Source organism: Mytilus californianus, unplaced genomic scaffold (assembly GCF_021869535.1).
Source record: "Mytilus californianus isolate M0D057914Y unplaced genomic scaffold, xbMytCali1.0.p SCAF_2, whole genome shotgun sequence".
Lineage (NCBI taxonomy): Eukaryota > Metazoa > Mollusca > Bivalvia > Mytilida > Mytilidae > Mytilus > Mytilus californianus.
This window is the reverse complement of record NW_026262668.1, coordinates 42,117,215-42,135,460: the sequence shown is the minus strand read 5'-3', so window position 1 is coordinate 42,135,460 and position 18,246 is coordinate 42,117,215. Positions and strand designations below refer to the sequence as shown.

General features: G+C 33.2%; 1 protein-coding gene across 1 annotated transcript in view; it reads left to right on the top strand.

Annotated features, from left to right (window-relative positions):
- LOC127728961 (mucin-5AC-like) overlaps positions 1 to 18,246 on the top strand; it is a 243,755-nt gene that overhangs the window by 87,093 nt on the left and 138,416 nt on the right. Inside the window, exons 28-30 of the mRNA XM_052236541.1 lie at positions 679 to 1,202; positions 2,649 to 2,793; positions 8,723 to 9,171. Coding sequence (XP_052092501.1) covers positions 679 to 1,202; positions 2,649 to 2,793; positions 8,723 to 9,171 — 1,118 coding nt within the window. The remainder of the gene's footprint in view (positions 1 to 678; positions 1,203 to 2,648; positions 2,794 to 8,722; positions 9,172 to 18,246) is intronic.

The following is an 18,246-nucleotide window of genomic DNA, read 5'->3' as shown; positions in this document are numbered from 1 at the left end:
GTAACTTTCTGCAATAGTACTATATCAAGTTTATTTTGTCCACACCATACCTAAATATGATTTGAAATTATTTAAAATACTCTTCTAATCTTTGTATGAGTGATTTAGATCACTTTTATTTTTCAAAGTGGCACTTTTGTTGGTTGTACTGAACTAGTTATTAGCAGAAAATGAAAATGATCTGATGTATGAAAATAAATCTATAAAGTGTTTTATTCAATGTTAGTAAATATAAAATATAATTATTAAGACTGAGCATAATGTTGAACTATAATGTGTTCATAATAACTACAAAATGTATACAAAGTTAAATTATAATTATATTTAGTGTTATAGATGATATTTAAAAAATAGAACTATTAATTTAGAAATAAGCATGTGCATGTATTATTACAATTGTTATTCAATTGACAAAAAATAATGTAATTTAAAGAAAATAATGCAATACAAATGATGCAATCAGAATTTGGAATGTAAGTTCTGATTAATGTTATGCTAATCCCATTTCATTTTGGATTATAATTAACAAAAATTGCAAATAATTCATGTAAATGTATTGAATTTTAATTTCACACCAAAATTATTGATCAATAATTTCAAAAGTTCATTGTCAGAGTGAAATTATTTAAAGGAAGACAAATATAATGTTTCTGATTTTATTGTCTGTTTTGGTTTCAGCCCAAATGACACCAAACCATGGATTCTTGTTGATATGAAACAACCCAAGCTGATATCTGGTATTATGACACAGGGTAGTGCCAAAGAGGACAAGTGGGTAACCAAATATAAGATCACTTACAGTATGGATGGCTTTACATTCACATCATATAATCCGCAAGGAACCCCTATGGAATTCCAAGGAAATCATGACAGAAATACCATCATGAGGCACATTCTGCGACAACCAATCACAGCAAGATTTATCAAAATCCATCCAATAAATGGAGGCCCAAATGGCTTGGCACTTAGATTTAATCTCCTTGGATGTTACTACTACATTCCAGGAATGCACCATCACACAACATCTATAACTGGTACTAGTAGTGTGACAATTAAAACTGGTACAGATACACATAGTGGTGGTTCTGTTATTACAGTTTCTCCAGGAGTGCCATATCATGGGAAACCAACACCATCCCCAGGAGCATCTCAACAAGGGACACCAACACCAAGCCCATCGCCTTTCCCAACTTTAGAACCATGTGAGTTTGTGATGATAACAAAAGTTAACCACCTATGTAGATTTAGAATATCTGAGCCTTCAGGGTAAATTATTTCATAATGATTTCAATGACTTCTTGAAATTTTTTTAAAGTGATTTGAGAAAATTCATATATATAAAAAAGAAGATGTGGTATGATTGCCAGTGAGACAAATCTCCACAAGAGACCAAATGACACAGAAATTAACAACTATAGGTCACCGTACGGCCTTCAACAATGAGCAAAGCCCATACCGCACAGTCAGCTATAAAAGGCCCCGAAATGACAATGTAAAACAATTCAAACGAGAAAAATAACGGCCTAATTTATGTACAAAAAATGAACCAAAAACAAATATGTAACACATAAACAAACAACAACTACTGAATTACAGGCTCCTGACTTGGGACAGGCACATACATACAGAATGTGGCGGGTTTAAACATGTTAGCGGGATCCCAACCCTCCCCCTAACCTGGGACAGTGGTGTAACAGTACAACATAAGAACGAACTAATAAAAATCAGTTGAAAGAGGCTTAACTAATCAGATGGATAAAAATACAAATACTACAAACACAAGTGGACGTGGTCGGGTACTTGTACACCCAAACAACAAAAGGACACTAAGTACAGATCTGAGAGTACTCGCAGTTACTGACAGCTAGTTCAAAGCCACTAACAACTAATAGAACAAATCATGCATCTAAGACTAAATTATCAATCCGTACACATCCAACATCCAATGGATTTAGTGTAAAGACATCATAAACATTTTAGTGATGTATATCAATATTTCCTGCAATATTTGCAGATATCTTACTGTATGTCAGAACTTACATTGAAAAAAGAATATGAAGTAAATGTATGTTCATGAGACTATATCCAATCATATTTAAGTCAAAATATTATGTACCAACAACACAAGTACAAAAAACATGAAAATTCCCTGCACATGCCATATTTATCTGCATTGCCAACACCAAAGCAGGTTTAGTAACCACTCAACTCTGTCCATCAGTCCAAAAGACCTTGGGTAGAAAAGTTTTGTTCAAAATCTTTTTGGCTTCATCTATAGAAGGGAATGATTTATATTTGGTCTGCAGCTTGATAATGTTTAGTTGTAACATGTAAGCATTTTTACATCTGCCTTGCATCAATTGCATGCAGCAACACAGGTCCATACCTGATATTGGTCTAGTTTTTCCTTAGTCTGGATTAAATCTGAATATTTAGCTACAGTCTCAATTGAACTAAATTTACAGACATCAGTAAATTAAATTTTTTAATATTTTCATTAAATACACATTAAAAGTGCTGGTCAATTTTCTATGAAAATGGTCAGAAAGGATGTTAATACCCTTCTATATGCTTTAACTGATGTAATGTAAAGTTGTGAATGTCTGGTTAGCTTCTAACTTTAAATACTGCTTCTTTATTTGTTTCAGTGTGTGCTATTAAGATGGGGATAGAGAACTTCTTGATAGTAGGTAAACCTCAGCTGACTGCATCTTCATCTAAAGACAGCCACACAGGAGCCAACTATGGCCGTCTTAATGAAGGAGAGAAAAAGCCTACTGCTTGGATTCCTTCGTAAGTTAGACCTGCCTTGAAAGTTTTTTCTTGTATAGCCTTATATATATTAATGTTTTAAGAACTCAGCACATTTAATTGCCTAAAGTCTAAACCAGTTAGAAATGAATTAAACAGACACAAAAATAAAAGACCTGAAATCACATTAAATTCCTAAAAAAACTTATAATTAAATATGAACTAATATGTAGAAATGGTTGGTACTTTCAAAGAAATGATTTTATTTTTGTGAAATAATTATGATACTACATCTATACAGATGTGGACATGTAAAAAGTTTATGTATTTACCATATATAGCTCCATAAGGGGTGGCCAAACTTTTGCAAGTTGTTTACCGGTAATCAATTCAAATCAATCTATAGATCAACTTATCAGAAATCTTAACCAACTGCTGTAGAAAACCAGTCATCAAAGTGCAATGTGATAAAATAAAGTATCCTATTCAAATTTTGTTTTCTCTTCATGGCTGTAATGATTAGTTTTTCCTAAAATTTTGAAATATATGTTTGATGTAATGGTTTATTTAAGAGGTGAGGTAAAAGAGTCATTTGAAAGGTGAGAGGTAGTAATTTTTGAATTGCTAAAAAAAATGTCCAATTTAAGTTTTGAATTATCTCTTCTATTTGTTGTTTTTATGCCCCATTTTTATGCCCGATTATGTTTTTCGGTCTGTGCGTCGGTTCGTCCGTTCGTTCGTCTGTCCGTTCGTCCGTCCGCCTGTCCCGCTTCAGGTTAAAGTTTTTCAGGTTAAAATTTTTGGTCAAGGTAGTTTTTGATGAAGTTGAAGTCCAATCAACTTAAAACTTAGTACACATGTTCCCTATGATATGATCTTTCTAATTTTAATGCCAAATTAGAGTTTTGATCCCAATTTCACGGTCCACTGAACATAGAAAATGATATTGTGAGTTGGGCATCCGTTTACTATGGACACATTCTTGTTCTATGCATGCTACAAAGCTGTACTTAATCTAACTTCTAAAGTACTCTAAGAAATAAACTTTAAGCTTAAATATGTTTCCATGAGATGAGACAGTGTATCCAATAAATATGAAGAATAGATATTAGATTATCTCCCCTCTGGAAACTTGTTAACAACATCTTGTAACTTCACACATATTTTACTGAATATGAGTTTTAATTCAAACTGATGTCTGATTCTTATAAATATAGAAGAAAAATAGTATGAATACTTAGTTTTGGACATTTTTATAGCTATTCAAAATTACTATGTTTCACCTTTCAAATGACTCTTTACAATAACACATTTTTAAGAAAACTTTTATTATATAACATACTAAATATAAACATCATTATCCAAATTAGATACCATTACATAACAATATACATTTCTATAACTAAAAATGTTTCATAATTGGCTTTCTTGGGGCTACTCATTCATTGAAAAATTTAACCTTTAAATTTTTTAAACCTAATAAAAATACGTGTAAATTGAAAATGCCTACTGGTAAAATTATGTGAATACTTGTACAAAAAGTTTAACATAAATACATAACAATGCTGGGGAGATCCTTGCATTAAACTTAAAACTGTATGAAATGTCACCTGGGGAGATCCCGGCAGGTGTGAGCTACTTGACTAAAGAAAATTTCCAACCTGGGGAGATCCCGGCAGGAATTGAATTAATACCTTAAAGTACCTAATTGTTCCTGGGGAAGATCCCGGCAGGAATTAACTTAATAAATAAAAATATCTAATTGTTCCTGGGGAGATCCCGGCAGGAATTACCTTAAATATTAAAAAACATAATTGTTCCTGGGGAGATCCCGGCAGGAATTAACCTATCTGATGTATTATTGAATTGGGGGAGTATAATTCCCCTTGAATTATAAAGGCCAAATTGAATGAATTTATAATAATGAATCAGTTAAAGCCCCCAAGAAATAATGCCTTATAAAAATATAAATTGGTTATATGAAAACTATAACAAAAACTCAAAGATACATTTTCATGATCTTTACAAATAACCTTCTTATCAGTCCTGATGTATCTTATACAAAATACTGAGGACCATCTCTCAAGAATGACCACAAAACTGCTAACGCTATAACCAAGGCGTATTTAAAGTTGTCCAAAATAATTAATAAAAGCCTTGCATCAAAGTCACTTCAAAGAATAGAGGAGAAAGTATACGGCTCCCATTCTAAAAGGTACTTTTAGTACTTGTTTATTGTCACAACTGGTTCAAAACTGTTCTCATTAATTGTTATATTCACTCCTGTTCTAAAAGGATCAGTCTTTGGTGTTCCTAGTTTTACACAAAAGTAAAGGTACTACACTGGTATCAACATCCCTGTTGTAGGGTAGTTATGACAAGCAAATAATATCAAATCCCAGCTACATACAATTTATTATTTTAATGCTGCAATTTCTCTTTTCGGTTCTTACAGTGTGTTGTAAAGTAAATCAAATGGTTCTCTGTAATAGTAGGAAGACAGTTCATGGAACTCTGTATGCCACTTATATTCAGAAATGATAAAAAGACTGTTGTACATAAAGTTGATTATAAGTTTGTCGCATTCTTAGGCTTAACGATAAGTCCCATGAGTTGCGTGCCTGTCGTTCTAACACATCATTATTGTGATGGCAGGTATTGAGGTACTGCTTTCCTTTGAAATCCGATGCTAGTATTCTGAATTCTGCATCTGATAACAATAAAGAGAATCAGCAATATTGTTATTAATATCTGTATTTGTACCTGTATCTGTATCTGTATTTCTACTGGAAATAAAAAAGAAAAAACGATCTGGGAAGTCCCAGCAGGCCTACGATACTCCGGGGAGATCCCAGTAGAGTAAAAATAATACATTAAAATACATAAATGTTTCTGGGGAGATTCCTAACTTATACTGTATGAAATGTTCACCTGGGGAGATCCCAGCAGGTGTAAAGCTATAGAATAAAGAGAATAAACGACCTGGGGAGATCTTAGCAGGCCTACGAGACTCCGGGGAGATCCCAGAGGAGTAAAAAAAATATATTAAAATACATAAATGTCCTGTAGAGATGTTGACAGTAAATAATCTATCTGATACATTAAAATACATAATTACTACCTATACTGTATGAAAAGTTCACCTGGGGAGATCCCGGCAGGTGTAGAGCAATATAGATTAAAGAGAATAAATGACCTTGGGAGGTCCAAGCAGGCCTAAGAGTCTCCGGGGAGATCCAAGCGTGGTAAAAATAATACATAAAAATACATAATTATTACTTATACTGTATGAAATGTTCACCTGGGGAGATCCCAGCAAGTGCAGAGCAATATAGAATGAAGAGAATAAACGACCTTGGGAGATCCCAGCGGAGTAAAGATAAACATTAGAATACATAATTATAATTATACTTATACTTATGCAATGTTCACCTGGGGAGATACCAGCAGGTATAGAGCAATATAGAATAAAGAGAATAAACGACCTGGGGAGACCCCAGCAGGCGTACAAGACACTGGGGAGATCCCAGCAGAGTAAAATAAAATACCTTTAAATACATAATAATTACTTATACTGTATGAAATGTTCACTTGGGGAGATCCTGGCAGGTGTAGAGCAATATAGAATAAAGAGAATAAAACGACCTGGGGAGATCCCAGCAGGCCTACTAGTCTCCGGGGAGATCACAGCAGAGTAAAAATAATTATTACTTAAACTGTATGAAATGTTCACCAGGGGAGATCCCGGAAGATGTAGAGCAATATAGAATAAAGAGAAAAAATGACCTGGGGAGATCCCAGCAGGCCTACGAGACTCCGGGGAGATCCCAGAGGAGTAAAAAAAATATATTAAAATACATAAATGTCCTGTAGAGATGTTGACAGTAATTAATCTATCTGATGTATTATTGAATTGGGGGAGTATGATTCCTTTAATTGTAAAGGCAAAGTTTCCACCAATAGAAGATATTCAGTTGCATATCCTTAAGTAGTGCAGACGTATATATGTATATCCTGTTTTTGTCCTCGAATCTCCTTGCTTGTTCTTCACTCCCTGCTGCAGTAGTATGGTAAACTCCAATTGTGTAATTGTGGATGAACTTAAGAGTTGCCCAAGGTGCTGTTGAATTAGGAATCGTCGGGACAACTAGACTAGTGTTGATTGTGTTTGGAAGGACTTGCGGACACTTACCAACGGTGTCTTAGAAGTAGGAAAAATTATTACATCCCGGAAAATGTAGATCAATGTAGAATAAAGAGAAAAAATGACCTGGGGAGATCCCAGCAGGCCTACGAGACTCCGGGGAGATCCCAGAGGAGTAAAAAAATATATTAAAATACATAAATGTCCTGTAGAGATGTTGACAGTAATTAATCTATCTGATGTATTATTGAATTGGGGGAGTATGATTCCTTTAATTGTAAAGGCAAAGTTTCCACCAATAGAAGATATTCAGTTGCATATCCTTAAGTAGTGCAGACGTATATATGTATATCCTGTTTTTGTCCTCGAATCTCCTTGCTTGTTCTTCACTCCCTGCTGCAGTAGTATGGTAAACTCCAATTGTGTAATTGTGGATGAACTTAATAGTTGCCCAGGGTGCTGTTGAATTAGGAATCGTCGGGACAACTGGACTAGTGTTGATTGTGTTTGGAAGGACTTGCGTACACTTACCAACGGTGTCGTAGAAGTAGGAAAGATTATTGCTACGATTAAAAAGTTGTTACTATTATAAAAAATATTAAGATTGTCAGTAACTTATTGTTCAAAGAAATCACGTTCTGTTGAAGGTTGTAGATATTCGACGATAGCTTTAACACCAAGTCAACGAGAACAGCAGTCCAATCCTCATTGTTTATATTTGTATGGATATGTTGATGCATCTTGGGATTGCGCACTCGTATTCAAATCAGTGGGCGTGTCTTGTCTATTGTACATGCTGTCATGGCCGATCTCAAAGATATCGGCCCTGGAATTCTAACAATACGAACTAGTGCCATCCTACGAGGATCTAAGGGCGTTAATGGGAAACGAATGTTATTTCTACTTGGCTCAGACTTAGAGCGGAGTCTTGTGAAAGCCCAATTCTCCTATTTCCGGTTCATACGGAGTTCGTTTAGGATGCACAATTGTCACATTGATAATAAAGAGCTGAACAAATTTATAAACACAGTCTTCACAATCAAAGAATAAATGTCCATTAACATTGAAAGGTTAAAGAAATCCATATGAAATGTTGTAGATTAATAATATGTGTAGATAGTTCGATTTCAGTGAAATAATAGCTGATTAAAAAACGTATGTTAGGTCAGCTTGTTACTTTTATTATGAGGTCATCAAAACACATACCCCCTCTAGGAGTAATCGCTAATACATGTAGAATCTAAAAATAAATGTACCTAAAAATAGATTGACTGACTACTTAACTCTTAGATAGAAGATACATTGTGTCGTGTATAAACTATAATTTGATAAATCAAATTTCCTTAGACATTTTAAGCACCAGTTCATAGTAGCCATGAAGTGGATCGAATGAACATCTTAATGACTTGTAGTAAACTTTATTTATTTTATCACTTTGCACTTGGTTCCTCAGTTGGTTAACATTCTGACCAGTTGGACACTTTGATTTGATGAAACAAATTGCAAATTCACAGTAATATGATGTCTGAACATGTAATAGGATACTGAAATAGAATATTAATTCCTGTATTTAAATGTAAGTTTTCATTATTGCAATGTGCATCCTGTTATAATTAGCATTTTTATACATGTGCTTGATGTTTATAACGTCAGATACATGTACAATGTGTACAAAGTTATCAGTATGTTAGAAAATAATGTTCAGATTGATCAGTTTAGTTGTTTGAAAATGAAAAGCTTTTATTGAATTTATTTAAAAGATTTTCATCTGTTTACTATATATGCCTTACATTATTTAAAAAAAACACTACTCTTTACTTTATTAAGACCTCAAGACAAGAACCCATACATTGAAGTGAACTTCTTGGAACCCAAGACAGTTACAGGTGTGATGATTCAGGGCCATGGACAGCTTCCACAATGGGTAAAGACATTCACAGTCTTCACCAGTACAGATGGAAAGACATTCAAACCATACAGCAACAAGGAGAATAGCACTACACCAAATATCTTCCAAGGAAACAAGAACAATACACAGCCAGAAACATACCTCTTCAATCGTAATATTGTGGCTCAATATGTCAAGATCTATCCTGGAGAATACACTGGAGCTCCAGCTTTAAGATTTAATCTTTTAGGTTGTAATCCATCAGTAGTCATTACAACTCCAGAACCAACTTTACCACCAGGTGTTACCACTGTATCGCCTTCAGTGCCAGCACAGATCAAACCAACAGCTCATCCAAATCCAGACCAATATATTGCTCCACCAAAAGGTAAAATATCCATTAATATATCATGTTATCAGGGGCGGATCCAGAACCAATATTACTTGGAGGCACTATGGAAATTTTTTTGGAGTTGTTTAGGTTTGTGAATATGATCACGGGTAGTGGGAGAAGGGGGAGGGGGAGGGGTCCTTCATTTCTGTGTTCAGATTCTTTCATTTGTATGCCATTTTCTCTATAAGAACTGTTTATAATTTTGTGCCTTTTTCTATTCTTTAATTGGTAATTGAAACAAGATACATATACATACATGTCATGATATGTTATATTTATTAAGTCTTATAAACTAATATAAAAGCGTTTTTATTTATGATATCTTTTATGATATCATTCATCTTTAGTGAAGTGCATGTGTCTTTTTAATTAAATTGTTGGTTTCCATAGACAATTAAAGAAAAAATAGATATGGCATTGAGTTAAAAAAAATATTCCTGTTCCTGTATGTTATTGAAAATAATACTTTTTAGCTCACCTGGCCAAATGGGCCAAGTGAGCTTTTCTCATCACTTGGCGTCTGTCGTCGTCATCGTAATACTTTTTAGCTCACCTGGTCCATTGGGCCAAGTGAGCTTTTCTCATCACTTGGCGTCTGTCGTCCATCGTCGTCCGTTAACTTTTACAAAAATCTTCTCCTCTGAAACCAAACTTAGCAGAAATGTTCAGAATTTAGAGCTCTACCAATTGTCCATATAAGTCAAAATTGTCAGACGACTTCTTATAGGAGTTATTGCCCTTAAATGACAACTTTTACTATTTTTTTTCATTTTTATACGTCCGTTTACAGGACGTATTATGGTATACCGTTGTCCGTCCGTCTGTTCTTCCGTCCGACCGTCCATCCGTTGTCAACATGTCGTACAATAACACAAAAATGCTTTAACCAATTTTCATGAAACTTTGGTGAATTGTTTATATCTATTGACATGAGCTCCCTTTCGTTTTTTATAAATTTTAGATTTTACGTTTTCGAGTTATGTGGTTTTATTCATTAAAAAGGGGGATTTTCCAGTTTTGGGACAATAACTCAATAAAACTTTCACCAATTTGCAAAAAAATTTGGTGAATTGTTTATATCTATTGACATGAGCTCCCTTTCAATTTTTATAAATTTTAGATCTTACATTTCCGAGTTATGGGGTTTTATTCATTAAAAAAAGGGGGATTTTCCAGTTTTCGGACAATAACTCAAAAATGCTTTCAGAAGTTTTCATGAAACTTTGGTGAATTGTTTATATCTATTGACGTCAGCTCTCTTTCGATTTTTATCAATTTTAGATTTTACGTTTCTGAGTAATGGGGTTTTATTCATTAAAAAAAGGGGGATTTTCCAGTTTTCGGACAATAACTCAAAAATGCTTTGAGCAGTTTTCATGAAACTGTGGTGAATTGTTTATATCTATTGATGTAAGCTCTCTTTTGATTTTAATAAATTTAGATTTTATGTTTCTGAGTTATGGGGTTTTATTCATTATAAAAGGGGGATTTTCCAGTTTTCGGACAATAACTCAAAAATGCTTTCAGCAGTTTTCATGAAACTTTGGTGAATTGTTTATATCTATTGATGTAAGCTCTCTTTTGATTTTAATAAATTTAGATTTTACGTTTCCAAGTTATGGGATTTTATTCATAAAAAAGGTGTGATTTTCCAGTTTTCGGACAATATCTTTAAATTGCTTTGAGCTCTTTTTATGAAACTTTGGTGACTGGTTTATATCTATTGAGATAACCTCCCTTTAGTTTTTGATATGACATTGAGAAGTTATTGAACTTTATTCTTTGAAAATGCGACGGGCGTATCATGCGCTCATGGCGCAGCTGTTTATTGCCTATTTTCTTGAAAAATATAATAGATATAGAGAAACATTGAATAGCAAAAATGATCAGCAAGACAAGTTCTACAAATAAGTCTGCATGGTCGAAATCGTCAGCTGACTCCTGATTAGAGTTATTGCCCTTTGATGATGATTTTTACCTATGTTTTGCATTTGCCTTATATTTTAAAAATTTTAATAGATAGATAGAAACTTAAATAAGGAAAAATGATCAGCAAGACAAGATCTACAAGTAAGACAATATAGAGGAAATCGTCCGACGTCTCCTCGGAATTATTGCCCTTTAATGTGGGTTTTTACCATTTTTTGGGGTTTTGCCTTACATGATAAAAATTATAATAGATAAATAGACACTTTAAATCACAAAAATGATCTGGCCATCGTTTCACAAAAAATCGTACGACAATCTTAGATCTTAAGTCGGTCGTAGGTCAAATTGTAAGTTTTTGACCGTTTCATAAAAAATCGTAAGTTTGATCGTAAACTTACGAGTGTTAACAGGCAGTCGTAAGTCAAATCGTAGCGATTTAACCTGTTGGCATTTGGTTAAAATCAACACCATGAAAGTTAAGTTCCATTAGTTAATCAGAATACATGTATTCATATTATTTTTCCCAAACATAAATAACTGAATTTGTTTAATTCCTGAAATAATCGTAAAACCATTTCTACATTTGAGTTTATTTTCATTTAAATTAAACGATCGAGCACCTAGCTAGCTTGTCCTTGCTTCCAAAAGTCCAAATAGTTGACCATAAAAACTTATAAGTGATTGAGCACTATATAGCCAGGGATTCATGTATGTGCTTTCAGTTTTAATAACTCATGAAGGGATACGTCGTGCATGCACATAACTCTGTACTACAATTTGTACAAAATATTCTCACACAAGAAAATTAGAAACGCTTATTTACTAGTCTCAAATCTATGTCATACTATCACTCACGTTTTACACGGAGTTTATGAAGTTAACAATAAATATTTATGCTAAGCTAAAATTGCATCATTCCCTATCTATTGTACATAGTCCTGTGGTTATACACTATTTCCGCGGTTGACGGTGCCCTTTATTGAATAGATTTTTTTGTAAATACGTTACGATTATTTAAAACAAATAACAGTTTAGAAATTAAGAAAACAATAATTGAATACATGAATGTAATGGTATGAATCCATAGTTTCAATGTAAATACACCAGTTGCCATGCGCTCTATCAGGTTCGCGTTTTTTAAAAGGTACAAAATGTATGCTGCAACCCCGTACTCAATACCTGTTAGGTTCTTTCTGATTAAACACATTTCTATAATTCTAGTTTTAATTGAAAAGTATGATCATTCACTTTGCCATAATGTGATTGTTTTTGTTTATACCTATAAAATTTTATTTTCAAATTAAGAATGTTGTAGGCATGAAAATCCTATTTTTTTAAATGCTAAATCTGTTTTTTTTTATTAACGAGATTCTTATTTTCAAGCATTCAAGTGGATGGAAGGAAACATTGGAATTTCTCTATTTTTTCAAGTTCCCACCTTGATGAAAGAAAATAAATTCAAGTCCCCACTTTCAAAGACATAAAAATTCACCCCTCCTCATCAAGTTCTCAATACTAACTATTATTATTATTATTCACTCTTCAGTTACAAATGACCAGCCCCCAATCAAAATGAAGCAACTTGATAATTTACCATGGCAGCCCCTAATTTCCCTCTCTTTGTAATTATATAGTTGTTATATAACAGCTCGAACTAATATTCATTTCGCTATTGCTGTATGTTTCGGTTATTCAACATGATGTTCCTCTCGATTTATCCTTTTCACTGTTCCTATACATAAAAATATGGTTATATAACTGCTAGTAGTCCTTTGTTTATTTATGTATCATTGTCATTTTGCTTAGTTTCTTTTGTTACCTATTCTGACATCGGACTCGGACTTCTTTTAAACTGAGTTTTACTGTGCGTATTGCTATGTGTTTCTTTTTTCTACATTGACTAGAGGTATACGGGGAGGGTTGAGATCTCACAAAACATGTTTAACCCCGCCGCATTTTTGCGCCTGTCCCAAGTCAGGAGCCTCTGGCCTTTGTTAGTCTTGTAGGTTTTTAATTTTAGTTCATTTATATGTTTTGGAGTTTAGTGTGGCGTCCATTTTCACTGAACTAGCACACAATTTTATTTAGGGGCCAGCTGAGGACCACCTCCGGGTGCGGGATTTTCTCGCTGCGTTGAAGACCCATTGGTAGCCTTCGGCTGTTGTCTGCTCTTTGGTCGGGTTGTTGTCTCTTTGACATATTCCCCATTTCCATTCTCAATTTTATTTGTCTTTGTCAAAAATATTTTCGACAATTTCATTACAATTTTAAGACAGTCCCTAACATCGTCGATCATTGTACTTCTATGTATAAAAAACACATTGATGGGAACGTCAACAAATTACAAACAAAGATATTAACAAATAATCCCGTAAATTGCATCAACATATTTTGTTATATTACTTGGCAGGAAATTGTACAATGGCAAAATTTCATGCATACGGGAAAAATGTCAATTTTGCAAGGTATGTTGGCAAGTATAAATGCATTTCTTTAAAAGATGACATATTGGATAGGGCAAATATTTTGCCTTGCATTCTGCCACCGACAGACCCATAATTATATAATAACACAGAATCTTAACTGTTCAGAGAGTGTGAAATTCGTATGCACTGTGTGACGGGGCATCGTTTTCCATATTAAGCGGACATGACTGCGTATGTATACATCCAGCACATCCGAACTGACGACCACTTCAGCGAGGGATTACTTCCTGACGTGAGAGGATCAGGCAGTACAATCTTTATCTACACCGGCAGTCGATTCATTGGGGGTTGAAAGACAAAACGTATATTAGTTCATATACGACTGTTACGACAGAAATGTAAAAGTATACTCCTCATGCAGGAAAAAAAATCATTTTATGGACTCCACCTATAGCACGACACAAAATGTGTAAATATCATTTAAAGAATTTAGATATGGCGTAGATGTATGAGATTATGAAACAAATATAATGATGAACTATTTCTCCATAAACCAAAGAATATATATCGTATTCCATAAGAGATTCTTGATGTTCGTTACGTTATATTGAGATTGATTTATTTGATGTTTAACGTTTAGACTCAGAGTGAACATTGTAGTTGAACTACTTAAACAACTCGTCCATCTAGGCCCCTATTACGTTACACAATTCTCTTGAATACTACGAGATTTTGTGTATCTTTGACATTTTCCTTCGAGTTTGATTCGAAAAAATAATTAGAATATAAAAACAATTTCCAAAAAGTATGCACTTAAGTGTGTGTAATACTTAAAAAGTACATGTCCTATTCACCTTTATCACCCCCACCCCCATTATACATCTTGCTACAAACAGAATACCGTTTCCATTCTCAATTTTATATGAAATAAATACAAGAGTGTCACGATTTCGCGACGGTTACAACATGAAAAATTAAATGAAAATTGCGACGGGTCTAAAAAAGACCCTTATCGCCACTTGTCCTTATGGATTGACCAAGATTTCAATTGACAGTTTTTTTTTTACAATAAAATATCAGTTAAAGCGTGTGTGAGGTTAAATTTTGGGTTTAAGTTACTTTGAGATCACATCAAAATGAAACTCATGATGCAGAGAACTGTTTAACAAAATATGCAAATTTAACATGGATATGTATAGTGCGAATGATTGGTGTTCTATGGACACATATTCATGCACCATTTCTTGTTAATGCATCGATTTATTTATTTCATATTAATGATTAGCAACAAACTGCTGACTGGTTCTGTAATTAAAAAAAAAGTTATAGAGGGTCTGAATGGAGTTTATAGACTAGAGAATATAAGGGGCTAACATTACAGAAAATGGATTAAGAAAGTAAAGAATCGAGAAAAATAGGCCAAAATAATAAGGACAGAGAATAATGTACAGAATTAAGAATAATGTGCAAAATTTAAAAAGAATATAGAAAAAATAAAAAAAAATAAAACAGATGAGAAGGAAACCCCGCGACGACCCTTTTATATTCTTGATATCTCTTTTTATAGTTACATTGCATTACGGCCATAGCACAATCGTAAAGTAATAAAGGCAAACAGGTGTGCATCAGCGGGAGTTAAGATTCGCCCTTTATAGATACACAAATTAAAAATAACAATTAACATAACTCGAATGAATAAAAATTCTTGGAAAACTACAACCCCCAGATACAAAAAAAAACAATAAAAAATACGTAGACATTTAGGGACTTATCATTTTTTTACCTGGGAGGGGGGCTGGTCAAAATGTAAGGGGGATCAAGTTTTTTGTGTAAGTGGAAAAGGGGGGTTCAATTTTTTTTTATAAATTTAAATTGGGTGGATCATTTTTTTGACACATAAATAAGTAGTTTACATATTTCAAGGGGGTTCAAAATATATTTTAAGTAAAGAAGGGCATTACAAATGAAAATATGTTTTTACCACCATTTAACAAATTTGTGTTCTGTATATGTAACTAAAAAAATCAAGTTCACTGACAGTGCTGGATCCAGGGGAGGGTTCTGGGGGTTGAAACCCCCCTTTTTTCTGACGATCAATGCATTTGAATGAGGACATATAGTTGGAACCCCCCTTTAGCCTGGGTTAGGACCCCCCACACACTTTTTATAAATGGCTGGATCCGCCCCCGACTGATCACACATTAACATAACCCTTAGGACCTAAAAGCTTAACAGTTATTTAGTTTAAACAGTATTTTATTCAAATAAATTGAATTGGATTGGGCAACAGGCATAGCCTATGTAAGCCCTCTCTTAACAGTTATAGAGTCAAACAAATCAGACTCATCTGAAGATTTAATATCCTCATCTCCTAGTATACCTTGCATTTCAAGAGCTTCATAAGTGTCTAATTCTGCTTGATTTTGATTTTCATCTGATTTTTCAAGCGCATTAAATTTTTGCATGGAAGATTGAATTTTATATTGTAAAAATTTTTCACCATCTCAACTGCTTCTGTTTTAAAATAATCCAAAGCAGAGAAGTTTCTAAGATGATAAAAACCACTAATGTTCCTCTTTGTTTTTATATATAAGATCCCTATTGGTTCATTTATACCTCTAATGTCCTCCAAATTTTTACTTTTTAGGTTAATAAATCAAAATTTTGGGGTTACTATCACACATTATGTATATGTAAGATATGTGACAATAAATGAGTAATTGAAATGTGCAAGCTGAATTAACTATCCGTTATAAAAGTTTATCGACTCCATAGTCATTGGAGGTTTCAATAAGGCCTAACCTATATCTTGTGTTTACTCAGAGTTCAAGAGAGGAACATATAATAGATCCTTTTAGTAAATAATGTGTTGTTACTGTTTCAAAAAACGTTTACTTTTTAATGTATATTTTTTTTACAGAATTACTTAGGAACAATGTTTCTTTTATAGAACAATATAAGAAATAATAAAAATTAAAAAAAAAAATGCTTTACCAAACGCTTTAATTTTTTTTTTCTTCTGATGACCATATTTTTGGATGACACAGTAGCAAATGCATAGCATTATAATAGAAGAAATGAAAATATGCAGATACTTTTTACATGTACAAGTCTTAATGTTGTCTTGTCAGTAGGTTCCTCTTTTAAAAAAGCCTAGACATGCATCAGAATCACAAGGCTTAACGAATTTTATACCAGTTCATTTATTATTAACATTTGAAGATACGTATATTTTCGTGTTAACCATTTAGAAATTCATATTGATTTGGATTCAAGAAATGTCGAAGTCCTAATGAATTTGTCTGGTTTTTTTTATGACTTCATCATTCTTCAACAACAGCAAAAACAGACGCTCGGCTTCAGTGAAAAAAAACCACCACCAGCCAATTTTTTCTAATAAAACCAAAGCAAAAAAATATCTTTAAACTAGACGGGATACTTACCATGTTTACCTCACAAAACCTATTTACCATATATACAAACAAACCATTTCAAACTACGATGATATGAATTTTCTTCCTGGTTTTGAAAGAACGATTCTTTTTTTAGACATGAACGCGGCTGTCAAAGAAAGCACCCATTTTTCATTGTAATCGTAAGTTTACGTTACGTTTACAATCACCTTTGTGAAACACTCGTAGGTAAAATCTTACGCTTAACGTAAGTTTAATCGTAAACGTAAATCGTACGATTCTTTGTGAAACGATGGCCAGCAAGGCAAGATCCATAAACAAGTCAAATTTTGCTGATATAGGCAGTAGACTGTCACTCTTTATAAGAGTGATTGCCCTTAAATGAGGATTTTTTTTTACCCTCTTTTGTGTTTTGAGCAAAAACTAAAGAAGATAGAGAGAAACTAAACAGACTAAATGATCATCAATACAAGATCAACGAATCAAAACTCTCGCATCCCCACTGATTACTTTAGAAATTAAAAGGTTCCGTTTGTCAAGTATGTGATAACTCCTCTGTGATGCCACCTTTGCTTGTTCCTTTAACTGAAGCTACTCTTATGTGATTTGATATTGAAAGTCTTCTCTAACCGATGTAAATATATACACAAACTCTCCTGGTTATTTGTAGATTGCTACAAGAATGACCACACCTGTTTCCTTTCAATAAACGAAGGTGAACGCCGAAAAGGTCTTAAAAATTGGGCAATATTTAACAGAATAACACATGAAAATTAATTGCAATTAGAAGGAAAGATCAGATTATTTTTATTCTTATTTAAAATGTTTCAATCATTGGAACTTTTAAATCAGTAAATCTCCAACAATAAAAATTAAAGTACCTGAAGAAAACTATTTGTGGAAAAATATGAGATGCATCTTTAGGATGGAGGATGGCAAAGGATGACTCAAATTTTAATTTAAATGTTGTCAACTTTTATTGAGTGTTACATAAAACATTAATGTATTTCTCTATTTTCACATTGTAGAAAAATGTAAACGTGTTTTACAAGTCTCTGTTGGAGAATTGTCTCATTGGCAATCATACCACATCTTCTCATTTTTATATTTACTAAATAATACCTACTCTTCACCTTAACTTTACATAACATTTTGGGGTTTTAGACATAACATGGATAGCATTAAACGCCTTTTATATACAGGTTTAATTGAATAAACTTGAATGATAAATATAATCATAATTGTGAAATTTATACTAATTATTTAATTATTGTAGAAAAATATATCTAAAGTGGCAAATA